Here is a 15790-nt window from a genome sequence, read left to right as displayed (position 1 = left end):
TAAAAACAAATGTTCAATGTGGAAGAGACAGGCCTATGGTGGAATATGTATAAAGGAAATGCTTTTTTAATAATTAAAATCATGTTAACATATTGGTGATTGTGTAAGATTTACATACTGAATATATAAAAGCGTCCACCAGAAATTCAGTACCAACGGATTTTGCAAACTGATGGCATCTAAAACCCTTGTCGATAATGAGGGAAACCTTTACTTACAATTCTTCCAAACAAATCTACGTGGTACAAAGAAAAGAAATGAAACCACTGAAGCATCTTTCCTCTAGAAAGGCTACCACACATATAATATACAGTACTGTATAAGGCATATCAATAATATCAGTACTCCTGAAAGGTAAACTAAGCAACTAAAATATGTGTGATACCACACAGGTTTCTTGCATCTCAAAAAGGACAGAAACTGCATATAATGACTTAGTACTTACCTGAACAATGGGTGAGGAAAGGAGGGCATCAGCGAGGTGAGGTGAGGGTGGAACTGTGACCAGGTGGGAACTGCCCCCCTCACGCCCATTGATTGTACTCACCAGTGTCTCTAGCAATGGCTGATTTGCATCCTGAAAACATATTGACATCACCTAAGCCTTACCACTAATATACGGATTGGGAAGGAGACACAAACAGGAACAGGAAATAACAAAAGTAAGAAAATACGGACGTTGTTGGAAGGACACAAGTCAAGAGTGAGAGCAGTGGAAATGAGTTATTTAAGAGGAGCCTGTGGAGTCACATGGAGTGACAGGCTGATGAATAAGGATATAAAGGAGTGTTGTGGTGTGGATGTGATAGGAAGCGTTACGAGGAACACACTGAGGTGGTTTGGCCATGTGGAGAGGATGGAGGGTGAAAGACTGACGAAGAGAGTGTATGTGAGTGAGGTGGAGGGGGGAAGAGGGAGGGAGAGGCCGAGGATGAGATGGAGGGATGGGGTGGAGAGGTATATGAGAGAGGGGGGTGTGAGTTGGGAGCTGGGCAGTGAAATGGCAGGGGACAGGGCGACTTGGAGGCGATTTGTTTGTGGCCACCCCAAACGGGATTGAGGCGTCTGGCAATAGACAGATAGATAGATAGAAGAAAATACAGTTTAAGGGACTATTTTTGCAAAAAGATAAAGCAGAATAAGGCCTCAAATGGAACTGAAAATTGTTTGAAAGAAATTAAAATACAGTAATCCCTTGACTATTGCTCACTTGGTTATAGCAGTTTTTATTTTCAATGCAAGATGAAAATCTGCACTGCTGCAAAAACTGAGTTCTTTGGGGGGGGGGGGGACATTATTGTGCACCTGAGCTGGCTTCTGCTGACAATGACAGTGCAATACAGGCACAGGCATTCCAAGATATCCAACAGGTATGCATACCTATGATAGTAACAAGATATTGAGTTTGTTGGAATTCTAAGCAATTTTTCCCCATATGTTTCTCAAGAAATAGTGAAGATGCATTCCAGTTCCCACCCAAATTCACAAATATGTACTTATCAACAAAGGACATAAAATAAAACTACTGATATTTACAACAAGTACAATGACTGTCTACAGGATTATTTCTAAAAGTGACATGCATGTGTGTTCCAACAGTAACTAGTTGGGGTAGTCATTTCTTATACTCTGGGTACTGTGCAATTCAGTAAACAGCCAGTCCTGGGAACAAAGTGATACTCTAGGTTCTCTTCATTATAAAGCCTAACAGTGACAGAGCATATATTAATTTGTCTTTCTTCTCTCCCCTCCTCTTGATTTATCTCCCACTTTTCCTAATTCCTTTTCTCTTCCTGTTACTTGTACAGTACTTCTATCCCTCTCTCGTAGTAATTTTAAAGTCACATTTCATCATCTTCATCATCATCTGATCCTGTGTTGCCCAATGAGGAGCGCAGGAGCCCAGGGCTAGGCATGTTGGTCCTGACATTTACGATGAGAATGACCAGCCTTATCCCTGTGTGGCATCATGTGAGCAATAAACTTCAACCACCCCTTGGATATACACCTACACAGGCCCAAGCCGATTGGAGTGCCTTATTTACCCACTAAACCACCAGGTGCCATAATTTGGTTATATGGTTACCACCCAGCATAGTAAATGGTTTCCTGGTGTACGGGAAACCATTTGGCTTGTCACTCAGTGTACAGTAACCCGTAGACAGAAGGAAGAGGAAAGAATGAAGGAAAGAAAGCCAGAAGAGGAAGGAAGGAAAGATGGAAGAGAGGAAAGGGCAGGCACCCGAGAGCAGCGCTACTTTGAGTGAGTGGATGGTGAGCGCCCCCACATACCACCAAAGGTTATAAAAGAAAATTCAGTAAAAGAGAATGCACACAAGACATTTGCATATCTCATCTAGACAATGTTTACACAATGGCCACACATGCAACTGTCAGAAGGGATATGTACTTTTGCTCTCTTTCTCCTTTCCTCTTTCCTTTTTTTAATGCTCCTGCCACTTCAAATCCTCTCATTCATTTTTGACCCACATCCAAAGGTTACAAAAGAAAACAATGAAAGAAAATTCAGTAAAAGAAAATACACAAGAAGTTTATGTCCCTCACCCACTTCCTGGGAGACATTCACCTAAGCTCAGGCGGACAATTTTGGTCACTATCTGACAGACAGACAAATGGTTCTGGTTCTCTCTCCCCTGTTACTTCTACCTTTCTCTCTTACTCACATTTGAATCACATGCTAAGGTTAAAAGAAAATGATGAAAGAAAAATCATTAAAAGAGGAAATACACAAGAAATTGGTACCCCTCACCCACTTCCTGAGAGATGTTTACCTAAGCTCAGGCAGGTAATTTTGTCCTCTATCCATTCTCTCTCTCTCTCTCCCCAAGCATCATGACCCCTTACCATAAGTCAATCTCAGGCCTCTCCATGGTATGTATTTCTTCCTTATTGTGTCCTTTCTATTACTTTCCATTAACCTAATCATGCCTATGTGTGTTTCTGATACTTACCAAAACAGTATACCAGTATATACCGGTATATATATATATATATATATATATATATATATATATATATATATATATATATATATATATATATATATATATATATATATATATATATATATATATATATATATATATATATATATATATACACAATATATATATATATATATATATATATATATATATACAATATATATATATATATATATATATATATATATATATATATATATATACACAATATATATATATATATATATATATATATATATATATATATATACACAATATATATGTATGAGCCACGTTCTGATCCAGTCAGTACAATCACAGTCCCTCAGTATCAGTCCTGGTCCAGTCAGGTCAACTTCTATTATTAAGGTCAGCAAAGGTTCAATTACATCCACTCATACCAATTTTAGTTCACTAAGGTAGGCTATTCACATATAGAGGAATGGGCTGCCTAGAAGACATTTTCAACAGGGAGCAACTGAAAAATCTTGAGCTAGCTAGGCTGGCTAACACTGAAGTTCTTTTCAGCAACAAAAAAAAAAAAAAAAAAAAAAAAAAAAAAAGAGGAACTACAAGAAAATACAGTGCATCTGAACAGGGGGTCAATAGGTTGGTTTGGAAATTAATGCAAGATGAAAGCTATGTTCAGCACATAAGTTCAAGCCCCTCCAGCAAAAATAGATGAGGAAACTCCAGACACTGAGGACTTTGTATACCTAAGGCAGGCAGCTTAGGCTGATGCAGCCTATGATAATGAAATTAAGTAAAGAATAGGAATAAGTACCGGGAGGTATGAATTGCATTCTCTGTTTCGTGGTGTAAATACAGTGTGTTATTAATACAGAATATGGATTTTACTATACTGTGCTGTATCATCTGTATTAGCCCAGACAATTCTCAAGTGGCCCTACTTACTTACAGTCTCTCCAAAACTGATGATGTCAATGTTGACCTTCTCCTTCTTCAGTCGTTTGGCCACCTTCACCACCTCCCGTTCCTCAGCATCAATAGGGCTGCCTACGAACACCACGATGCGCATCTTGTGGTTCTTGCTCTGGCGGTGCTTCAGGGCCAGCTGTGGCAAATAAAACATTCTTTAACATTATTTATGACTAGAGAAATTAATTATATACCAGTACATAAATTTTGAATGGCAGTGTTCAATGAATTCATGGCTCAGCCTTTGTTCACAGAATAGCTACTTTTCAAGATGAATTCTCCTGTGGCACTCAGTCAGGTCCCCTGAGATTCATCTTTGGACCTTATCCCACATTTCTCTTAGTCTGCCAACCACAGCTCTCCTTCCATACCATACTCAGTTTTGTACAGTGTTTCACCCAGTTACTCTTGCACATTCCCCTCACATATCCAAACTACATATGCCCACCAGTATGCATCACTTCTCTGACATGCACAATACCTCTGGTATTCTTGATTCTGCACATACTACTGTATTGTCCCTCAGTATGACATAAGAGATCCATCTCCTCCATTCTCACTTTAACAATGTACATTCAAACAACATGACTAAGCACATTAACAATCACCACACAAACATTACCAGACCCTCTTCAACAATATCCCACATCCACACATTAACAATGCAGAAAACCTACATACTCGTCATGTTACGTACTGGGCTACATAACACTTCGATCAGAACACTACATTACAAGAACCCAATCTCGACATCCACCCATCGAAAATCAAAAGGTACCCTTAAATAGAGCTGACAGAGTTCACTTACCCCTCCTACTCAGATTTGGGCTCAGTGGAATCACAGATAACACATGCACCCCTCGCAAAATAAAACCGCACAACGTAACACACATAATGATGTATACAGTACACAGCACATGCCACACCATGACACACACATTAACAGTGTACAGAACCTACGTGATGACCCCGTCAGGGCAGTAGCCCACCTGTTGTTGGGTCTGCCTGACCAGACAGACTGTGGTTAAGCAACAACAACATTCAAATAAGCAGATATTATTATCATTACCTGCCACATTTCACTACAACAAAATATTAGAATCTCACACATGAAACACACATTTTCCCTTTCATGTGGAGCATGTCCCGTGTCAAGGAGACAACATTTTTGTAATTGTTTTATAACCACTTTCTGAATAGAAACAAAATTTTGCAACACCCTTCCATGAATCATGATACCAAAGTACTGTACTGTGACTCCACTTTGTGTGTAAGGTCAGTATGCACGGATTCATTGTGCAGGGAGGCTAAATGATCTACCAGGAGCACCGTATACAAGAAAAAGGATGCTGAATATGTGGTTTCATACATATTTCAAGCTTAATACTTTACGCCTCTTTAATGTAGCTGTCTTATGTTTGTTCTACTACTATACAGCTGACTGTATCCAAGGAAGCCTATCTGTAGTACTTATTTCCCACTTATCTACAGAGTCACTTTCATGCCACTGTCTTAGGTCTGCCACACCTCCATACAGTAGGTTACACTCTTCGAAAGCATATCCCTAGCCTAACTGGAATCACTGAAGGTTTTAAGTTGATACATAGAGGTCAGATCAGAGATCTTGTTGCACTGTTCATACTGTTCATAAAGGTTACAACAGGCTTGAATGCTTTGGTCTTGGTCACCCAATGGCAGCTCTCCACACTACTCCATCTCTGACAGCATCCCTATTCAGCCCCTTATCCCTGAGGTCACACTCTATGACCTTATCCCAGGTCTTTTTTGCTCTGCTTCTCATAATCCTACCCTCAACATTCACACTTCTCACCTTCTGCACCCAACTGTCACCAACTATCTTCTCAAGATGTCCAAACCATCTCAATCTATTCCTCATCACACCACCAATCCATCCAAGTCCCATCCTTCCTTTCAACTTTTCAATTGCAATCATAATCCCCATCCTCCCTGGCCTTGCATTCAAGGATGGACTACATATCTATCTAATCATTTTCATTTCTGTATGTTCGAGCCATGGACATCCCCTTCCTTTACTGCCCAGGTCTCACTACCGTACAATATTACACTCGTAACATGTTGCATATGACGATCCCTTAGCATGGAAGGAGAGCCCTCCAATTTTCAGTAGAGGCAACAGCACTCTGAACTTCCTCCAACCACTCCATATCCTAGCCACAGCCCTCACCCCCAGCACATAAGTTGCCTAAATAACAAAGATCCTCCACACACTCAAGAGAGACTCCAGCATGATCAATCTTTTCACATCTCTCAATCTCTACATGCTCTCCATGATACACCACGCACACAAAAAATCACCAATATTTCACAGCTTACACCTAATACCACTACCTCTCTTATGCACCCACTTATCACAACCACTGCACAAGATGGAGTTACTTCCCACCCTCTTTTGGCAAACTGCATTGGCCACACTCCCTCTACTTTAACAGTACCAACACCAGCTGTAGATATCATCACTTTACTTTTATCCTTTCTGCAGTTATGCAAGAGCTTCAAGCAAATAACAAATATAGTTTATTATACAGTCAGGCCTCATCATACATTTGTCGTCACCCACCTTTAGCAAGGCGAGGCGATAAAGTTTTTGTCACTGTGTGTCTCTGCGTGTATGCACACGTTGCCAAAATATTTCAAAAAGTTCTATCTATCTACCTGTTGCCAGACGCCTTAATCCTGTAAGGAGTGGCCACAAACAAATCGCCTCCAAGTCACCCCGTCCCCCACCATTTCATGCTCTGCTTCCAGCTCACACCCCCTTCTCTCATATAGCTACCTCTCCACTCCATCCCTCCATCTCATCCTTGGCCTCCCCCTCCCTCTTCCCCCCTCCACCACACTCACATACACTCTGCTCATTAGTCTCTCACTCTCCATCCTCTCCACATAGCCAAACCACCTCGATGTATGACTCCTGACGCTTTCTATCACATCCACATCCACACCACAACACTCTTACACTTCCTCATCTCCATGTAACTCCACATGCTCCTCTCAAATAACTCCTTCTACTGCTCTCATTATTGACTTGTGTCCTTCCAACATGGTCCAAGCTTCACTACCATACGTTAGGATTGGTATCACAATACTATCATGCAGCGACTTTTTTACTTCCATGCTCACTTCCCTGTTTCTAAACACTTCTTTCCAAGAAAAAGTAACCTTTCTTCCTAGCTGTACCCTTTCAAGCACTTCACCCTCCAAACTTCCATCCTTACTTATCACACTACCCAAGTACTTAAATGAACTCACATTCTCCATTTCCTCCTCATCCAACCTCACTGTGCATCCAGTGACTTCATTTCTCTCGAAGACCATAACTTTACTCTTCCTTATTTCTTACACACTCTCCCAAACTCATGAAACTTTATGAAATCTGATACAAAATGCAGCTTTTGTTAACCTCTCACACTACTGGTATCAAGTCCACAAACAGAAAAAGGCCAGCATGAAGCAAGCAGCTGCTATACTTGGCAAAGTTTATCTAGATGGGAGAAGGAGGGAGTCCAAAACTGAAATAAAGTTACCTCTTCATTCAATTTTTTGCATATCATTCTGGTTAATGGTAAATTATTTTCTTCAAACTCAGATAGGCATTCTTGCCATGGATGTATTTTATTCAATTCTGGCCATCACAAGATATTAAACAAAGCTCTGAATTGTAGCTAACTTACATGTGCAATGCGGATGCCAGTAAGGAGGTTGATGGTTCCATTAGGGAGAACTTTGTGCAGGGGTGTCAGGATCTTACCCACATCAGTTGTCAGTGTAGCCAAGACATCCGTTCTGGGGACAAATATAAGTCAGAACAGTGATAACTGGGAAAGAGCACAGAGAGAGAGAGAGATAATCTATTACTAGACACCTCAATCCCATAGGGCATGGTTAAAAACATACCATAATCATCTCCATGTCTTCCAAGTCCTCTGCCATTAAGCTGCCCTTTCCCCAACTCACATCCTCCTCTCCACTCCATCCTTAATCACCCCTCAATACCCCCCCTCCTCACATGCTGTACTCTCCTACTCGATCTCTTTCTCGATCCTCTCTACATGGATGAGAGTACCTGACATAATCCATAATAATAATACTGTAATAATAATAAAAATAACAATAATAATAATAATAATAATAATAAATAATAATAACTGCTGGGTGATGACAATATAATCAAATTGTCTGATGGTTAGTGGTAGGTGGTGGCAACCGTCATCCACTCACTTGATGTAGTGCTGCTTACTTCTTCCTTAGCCTTTATCATTCTTTTTCTGTGCCTGCCCTCCTCTCTTCCTAAGTCTCCCATCTTTCCTGTTACTTCTTATTGCTTTTCTTTCCTTTATAGGTGGCTCTACATTGACTGACGAGCCAAATGGTTTCCTGTAGGCCAAGAAACCATTTACAACGCTGGGTGGTAACCATATAACCAAACCATACGTGCTCCCTATGTGTCAGCAAGTGGGTTGGTGAAGGGTTAGTGCCCCTCCCTGTAAAACAAATAACTCAAAGTCAAACGGCCACCCCATACGGGATTATGGCGTCTGGCAATAGATAGATAGATAGATGTCTGATGGTTAGAGCATTAAGACACTTCAATTGGATGAAACCTGCGTGGATTCCATCTGATAGGTGGCTGGGGTTTATTGCTCATGTAATGCCACTCAAAGTGAGACTAGTCACCATTGTCTTAAATGTTGGGACTGAGTAGCCTTGCCCAGCCCCTTCTACCTACTGAATGCTCTAGTTTGTATAAGGGTAAAATTAGTGTGTACATTTGGCTCCACTTCCACGCAACCCACCCTGACCTGCCAATGTTGTCTCAGTAGCTGCTTGGCACTAAGCTACAGGATGGTACACCAATTGGCAATGCCTGGGGGTCATATAGGAGTGGAGTCATGCGTACACTTGAGAAAACTTCTGCATTTTGCATTCACGCACTAGTCTGAACCTCTAAATATCTGACAAGTGTAAATGAAGCAGTAACCAAACCCTTGCCTATCTGGTAATGGAATGAGAGGTAGAGATGTGAGATGAGTGCTAGTGTAGCAGTAGCCTGACACAAGCCCATCTGGTAACTGTGTGAGGGTTCAAGGTTATAGGAGGAGAAGGAGGGTTAGGGGTTGTCTAAAAGTATAATGCAGAATTTTCCCTGAAAGAACAAAGTAGTACCATTTGTGATATTAAAACAAACAATACTGTAATACCAGAATTCATCACACATTATACAAACATGCAGACACAAAACACAAATGCTCGTACTTGGCCAGAGTAAGAAGACCGACATTATTCTCGGGGTTGGAGCGCAACTTGAATTTGCAGATGGTGTTAACAGCATCCTGTTGCGCTTGAAGGCGAGTTGGCAAATAATCACCATTGCGCATGTACTCACTGTTGTCCACACTGAGGGGAAAGACAAAGACATCCAGGAATTAATATTCTTAGCTATCTAATACATAGTAACCATTTCAGTAATCTGGAGTTAATGTGATTGAAATGACCCCATGACAGTTGAACTGCAACTCAACTTTGTGACTGACCAAGTCACCTGGTACGCAGCATTAGCAATAATCCTGTGGCCATCTGATACTTCTACTGTGACTGATCACTGCCATATCAGATAAATTTCCTACTGTATCATGACAGTCTTGGCTTTTAAACACAAGAAAACTGTACCTAAATACAGCAATACTGTACAGTCAGACTCGGTATATGACAGCTTGGCATGCAATCAATTGATAAAATGAGGAAGTAAAAGTTATATCCAGTTTCAAGTTAATGATCATGAAATTGGCATGTAAGATGATTGCAGTGGCAGCATACAACAATCCTGTGTGTAACCAGTGCCACCTGTGCAAGTGGATCGTCAGACATTGGAGCCAAGATGGCTGCCCAGCGTTTATCATTTTTTAATTCTGTTTCCCATGTGTAAGGTCACTGAAATATCACTGCCACTTAGCAGTGCAAATGTGCAATGAACAGTGCAGTGTTCAATATTAAGTGGAGTGAGAACTTCTTGTGTGAAATTCTGAAAATTGTGACTTGGAAATCACATCTTGCTAGAATACAACCCTTACTGGAAAGCGAGGTGCTACTGACGGTGCAGAGGGGAAGCCTAAAAGGTTAAGGTTTTTGAGATTTTAAATTACAATACAGGAGTGTGTATTGTTGTGTGCAAGAGGTGGAAGGAGAGTATAAGAGAGTATGGATCAGTTGGCTCAAGGATTGTGTGGGTATGCGCAACCACAAGATCATGCAAGTAGCCTAGAGTGAATGAAGCGCTCTGGATAAATGTGGAAGTGTGCATGGAAAAGTCTGAAAGGAATGTGAGAGTGTTTTTGATTGGAGATATGAATGGATAAGTAGGGAATGTGAAGGTGGATGGAGTGGTTGGTGAATGGGGTGTGCCTGCAGAAGTGGATGAGAACGGCAGTGCTCTTGTGGACACATGCCGGGAGGAGGCTGGTAATAGCCAATACCCTCTTTAGACAAAAAATGATCCACCAGTATGCGTGGCGAGTGATGAGAAGGGTGGGTGGTGAACTGAATGAACAGAAGGCAACATCTGATTGTTTGTGTGTGGATGATAGAGTGAGATGGTGTGTAATGGATGCAAGAGCATATAGAGATAGGGGGAGTGGACTTTCTGACCACCACTTGGTGGTGGAGAAAGTCAAGGCTCAAATGAAATCAAGGAATAGGAGAGATGGACAGGAGGAACTAGTTCATACAATGAAGGTAGAAAGTTTGCAAGAGGATGGAAAAAAGGCATAATATAAGAGAGAAGTGGAGCAACGATTGAGTAAAATTAATCTGAAGCAGATAGGGGAGGTGGAAGGTGTGTGCAAGATATTCACTGAAGAAATCTGTGCAGCATGTGAGGTGGTGTGTAGGGTGAAGAGAGACGAAAGAGGGTACAAGGAACAGCATGGTGGAATGAAGAGGTGAGACAGGCTATGGCACAAAAAAAGAAACTATACAGTGAGTGGATGAGAAACAGGGGCCTGGAGGAAGTTGAGAGGCAGAAGAGAGTTATATGTAGAGAGGAAGAGAGAGATGAAATAATAAGAGAGGGTAAGAAGAGAGTGGATAAGGAATTTAAGTAGGCCTATAAAGCAGTGGGAATGTAAGAATATGTTCCGGAAAGAGGTAAAGAGAGTTAGACACAGTGAAAAAGTAGTCAGTAAGAGAATGACAATGGTAGATTGCTAGTGGAAAAGGGAGAAAAACTGAGAAGATGGAGAGAACACTTTAAGGAATGTCGAACACAGCGAATGAATGTAATGCGAGTATAAGTGGCTGGGGAATGGCTGGGAGAAGGAGTAAGGTGGGAAGAGAGGAAGAAATATGTACGATGGAAGTAGTGGGAACAATGAAGAAAGTCAAAATGGGGAAAGCCCCAGGGACTGATGGAGTGTGTGGTGAAATGCTGAAATATGGGTGAGAGATAGTACTAGAATTGATGTGGAAGATGTGCAGATTGGTCTGGGAGGAAGGTAAAGTCCTGGAGGATTGGAAGTTAGGTATAATTATTCCTCTGTGCAAAGGAAATGGGGGAAAATGAAGTATGTGGTAATCATAGGGTCATTTGTCTTCTTAGTGTAATAGGACAAGTATATGGTGGGACACTTATTGACAGAGTTAGGAAAATAACAATGGAATTAGTTGGAGAACAAGCAGGTTTTAGGAAGGGAAGAGGTTGTGTAGATCAGATATTCATTCTTAGGTCTTTAGTGTAAACGTTCCTAAAGAAGGGAAAGAAGTTGTATGCGGCCTTCATGGACTTGGAGAGAGCATATGACACGGAAGACAGACAAGGAATGTGGAAAGTTTTAAGAATATATGTAGTAAATGGGAAGTTGTTGAATGCTGTGAAGAGTATGTATGAGCGTGCCAAGGGCCAAGGCTGCAGTGAGTGTGGACAGTGAACTGAGTGAATTTGTCTATTTTGAAGGTTGAGTTGAAACAGGGAAGTGTCATGTCTCAATTGTTGTTCAATCTGTAACCTATATGGATGGGGTTATAAAAGAGATACATGGTAGGGCAGTGGATGTTGTAGTGGCCCAAGTGAGAGAGGGCAGTGTTTGGAAACTCCCTGTACTGTTGTTTGCAGATGATACTGTGTTGTTAAGTGAAGACGAAGGGGAGCTGCAAGGCTTGGTGAATGAGTCTGGTAATGTGTGTAAATAACAGAATCTAAAGGTGAATATAGGGAAGAGTAAAGTTACCGGTATGGTTTTGGGGAGAAATGAACTCACTAAATGTATATTTAGGCTGGATGAGAGGAAATGGAAATTGTGAGTTCATTTAAGTACTTGGGTTGTGTGAAGAGTAAGAACTGAAGTCTGGGAGGGTGAAGTGCTTGAAAGGGTATAACAAGGAAGAAAAGTTGCTGGTTCTTTGAAAGCAGTGATAAGAAACAGGGAAGCGAGCATGGAGGTAAAAAAAGTCGCTGCATGATAGTATTGTGATACTGTACCAACTCTAATGTACGGAAGTGAAGCCTGGCCCTTGTTGGAGGGACACAAGTCAAGAGTGAGAGCAATGGGAATGAGTTATTTGAGAGGAGCATGTGAAGTCACATGGAAAGAAGACTGACACATGAGGAAGTGAAAGAGCGTGACACTTATTTCAGTAGAAAATATGGAAAGGCCACGCCTGTTTGGTAAAGAATTAATCAAATGAATTGGTAATGACTTCTTCTTGTGGGTTTGAGGGACGCGGCCAAAACAATGGCCCAATGCCCTTCTGATGCGACTGATTACCTCATGTTCTATATGGGAGAGCTGCCTAGATTTATGGATAAACTCAGACATGTACCACACAACATGTTGCCAAAACCAAGGATCCCCATTACCCTCTCCAAGGAGAATGTGGAGAGACAAGCTGAAAGCTCCCAGAGATGCCAGACAGTCTCTCAATGGTGTGCAAAGGAAGTGGAACCTAGGGCACCATAACATGAAATGTTCAATGGTTTCTTCAACCCAGGGACACCACTGGCACCAAGGGTCCTCTATCATACCCAAACGATACAGGCAGCCTGCAAGGCCGGTGTGGCCCAACCATAACCTGGTGATGACAATATCAACATCCAAACAGGGGTGGCAAGCCCAAGGGAGTGCAGTCACTGCAGTGGAGTCATAGCAAAAATGTCCCAGGTGGGAGGCCTTTCTGTTGCTGAAACTAACGTTAAACCGAATGTTTTCCTTATGAAAGTCTGGAAGTATAGTATGACAACAACAACAGTTCATTATCTACCCAGTTTTATTAAAATATGCATTAGAAAATCATGATACAGATCTGGACACACAGGATTACCTACAACCAACAGCAAACTAAGTAAATGTTATGTAGGAGGATAACATTATATATGTTAATGCTGGGGTCATTAGTTCAATTCTGCCTTGTCATGACTCAACGCTTACTTCACCCTTTAAAACTTCCACTGTTTCATATATATAGAGCAGGACCTCTCATTGACCTGGTACTATGTTTAACCACTTACTCCTGTACAGAAAATAATACACTTTAAGTTCAGTGAACAAGTGTTAAACTTACCATATAATTGTACTTTCCAACACCATCCTGCCTTTGTTGTGATTTGTGATTACTGCTGGCTGGACAACAACTGTGGCGCCACCTACATTCAACGCAAACTACAATATACACTACTAAGAATATTTACACCTATTTTTGCATGTATTGCTAAAATATATGATACTATATTTTTCTAGTACATATCATCAGCAAGTATACATGATAACAGTTGGCGGAGGGGTGGGTGAGAAAAGGAATTTTACATTGGTGGGAAATTCAAACTACAGTAGTACACTCGATCCAAAGGCTAGTACGCTCACAAGTTTTAGACAGGATTTCTTGCAGGTATATAATTTTACTCGCTTTCTTCTAGTTCATTCTTTCTTACCTGCTTAATCCTTGCCACGCCATTCCATTATATACTCAAACCTCGATTTAAGGGACTTCCATTTAAGGGATTTCGGATTTAAGGGACTCCATATTTTACCTGACAAACAGACAAGACCATTCAAAAGTGGTATGTAATGTCTAGATTATACACATTAATATGTTTCTTTATACGGTAACCGTAAAATAATATTCATAATCATATAAATTAGTAAGAAGCGTGAAACAATCATTGCATTTCATAATAAGATTGTCTTTAAATGTGGTAAAACAATGGACTTTTTCATGTGGTGTGTGGACGTTTTCAGCCTTACTCCGGGGTTTTTCTACATTTCTGCCGATTGCTTATCTATTTCGGTACTGGGAGGCTAAGAACTTAAGAGTGAAGATGGAACAATGCCTGGGAAGGACAAGGAAGGTGAATTGAGCCATCAAGGAGGTGGGAGAGTTGGAAATATTGGCGTTTCTACTGTGTTGTCAAGGGGCGCCGAGCAGCAGGACCAAGCAAGCAGTGGTGGCGACGGTACTATAAGAGAAAAAGATGTTTGTGGTCACTGTCATAACAAAGTTACTAGTCGTGTTAAGGGTAGTGATGGTTTGCTCAGTGATTATTGTGGTTTCTGGGTGCATGCATCATGTGAAGGGATGAGCTCAGATATGTACAACCTTTAAAGTGGCACAACAGGTTTTCAGTGTCATACAACTGTACATTAAAGCATTGTAAAATAGTTACTGGGGAGATACTTGGAGCAGCTTGGACCCATTAGGCAAACAGTGGATGAAAATTCCCAAAGAATTAGAGATTTAGAAGAGAAAGTCAAGGAGCAGGATAGAGTTACGCAGTCCAAAATACAACAGGAGGACTTGCAAATACGGTAGCGAACACCATTGACGTCAGGTAAAGAAAGTATGGGAAACTGAGAGAGATAGGGCATCTAGAGTGAGAAATGTTATATATCAGAATGTAAAGGAGTCAGATGCAGCAAATGCCCAGGATGAATTTATTTAATGAGACCTTTCAGACGGGGGAAAAAAAGGGTCCCTTGTTGGTCGAAGGCTACTAAAAGTGTGTTTTGATCAGGAGAGTGATGCAAACAAAGTGCTTCGTTCTGCACCAAAATTGGATTTATCTGATGATGATGATATCAAGAAAATGAAAGTGTTCAGAGATGTGTCAAAAAGATAGGGACAAGAGGCGTAAATTGGTGGACGAAGCTAAAAGCAAAAATGATGATCTGAGGAAGGACAATGTAAGTGATTTTAAATGGATAATTCGTGGTGAGAAAGTAGTGAAAATAAAGGTCAACCCAGCAGGAAGAACCCAAAATTTTTAAATGATGCTCGCACCACGGACGGTGTCACAGAACCAACTAAATTTAAGTGTGTATTTGCTAATGTTGATGGTACTGTAAATAAGGTGACAGCGTTTCAGAACCTTGTAAACAATCTGAATCCTGTTGTTTGTTGAAATGAAACAAAACTCAGGGATCAAATAAGCTCCACAGAAATTCTTGATGCAAATCAATTCACTGTATACCGCAAAGATAGGAGTATACAAAATGCACCTGGTGGTGGGGTAGCTATACTTTTGAGAAAGGGTTTATTGTCCTCGGACATTAGTGTTACGTTTTTAAACGAGCACGCCTATGATGAAGCAACGTGGTGCGAGGTGTTTTTGCAAGGAAGAAGAGTTCCTCTAGTACAATTTACAGCCCTCCTGCTCAAACAAGAGAAAAAAATGATCTTCTGTGTGACCTAATTAGATTAAGTGATGAATATAATAAGGGGGCCCATGTTTTGTTCTGTGGAGACTTTAATTTTGGCGATGGGTGTTGGGAATCAAACACTCCTCTGAGCAATGGTCAACATGTGATCGATGCACGTAAGTTAATGGACACTATAAACGATTG

General features: G+C 40.9%; 1 protein-coding gene across 1 annotated transcript in view; it reads right to left on the bottom strand.

Moving 5' to 3' along the window:
• Rpn10 (regulatory particle non-ATPase 10) overlaps window positions 1-13568 on the bottom strand; it is a 38154-nt gene extending 24586 nt beyond the window's left edge. The window contains exons 1-5 of the mRNA XM_080280890.1: window positions 13515-13568; window positions 9219-9359; window positions 7637-7748; window positions 3904-4059; window positions 446-577 (exon numbers count right to left, since the gene is read on the bottom strand). Coding sequence (XP_080137016.1) covers window positions 446-577; window positions 3904-4059; window positions 7637-7748; window positions 9219-9359; window positions 13515-13540 — 567 coding nt within the window. The 5' untranslated portion in view covers window positions 13541-13568. The remainder of the gene's footprint in view (window positions 1-445; window positions 578-3903; window positions 4060-7636; window positions 7749-9218; window positions 9360-13514) is intronic.
• Between the last annotated feature and the right edge of the window lie 2222 nt (window positions 13569-15790).

Source organism: Coenobita brevimanus, chromosome 86 (assembly GCF_032717465.1).
Source record: "Coenobita brevimanus isolate Jiangsu-jjx chromosome 86, ASM3271746v2, whole genome shotgun sequence".
Classification (NCBI taxonomy): Eukaryota; Metazoa; Arthropoda; class Malacostraca; order Decapoda; family Coenobitidae; genus Coenobita; species Coenobita brevimanus.
The sequence above is the reverse complement of the archived record's forward strand: the minus strand, read 5'-3'. Positions and strand labels throughout refer to the sequence as shown.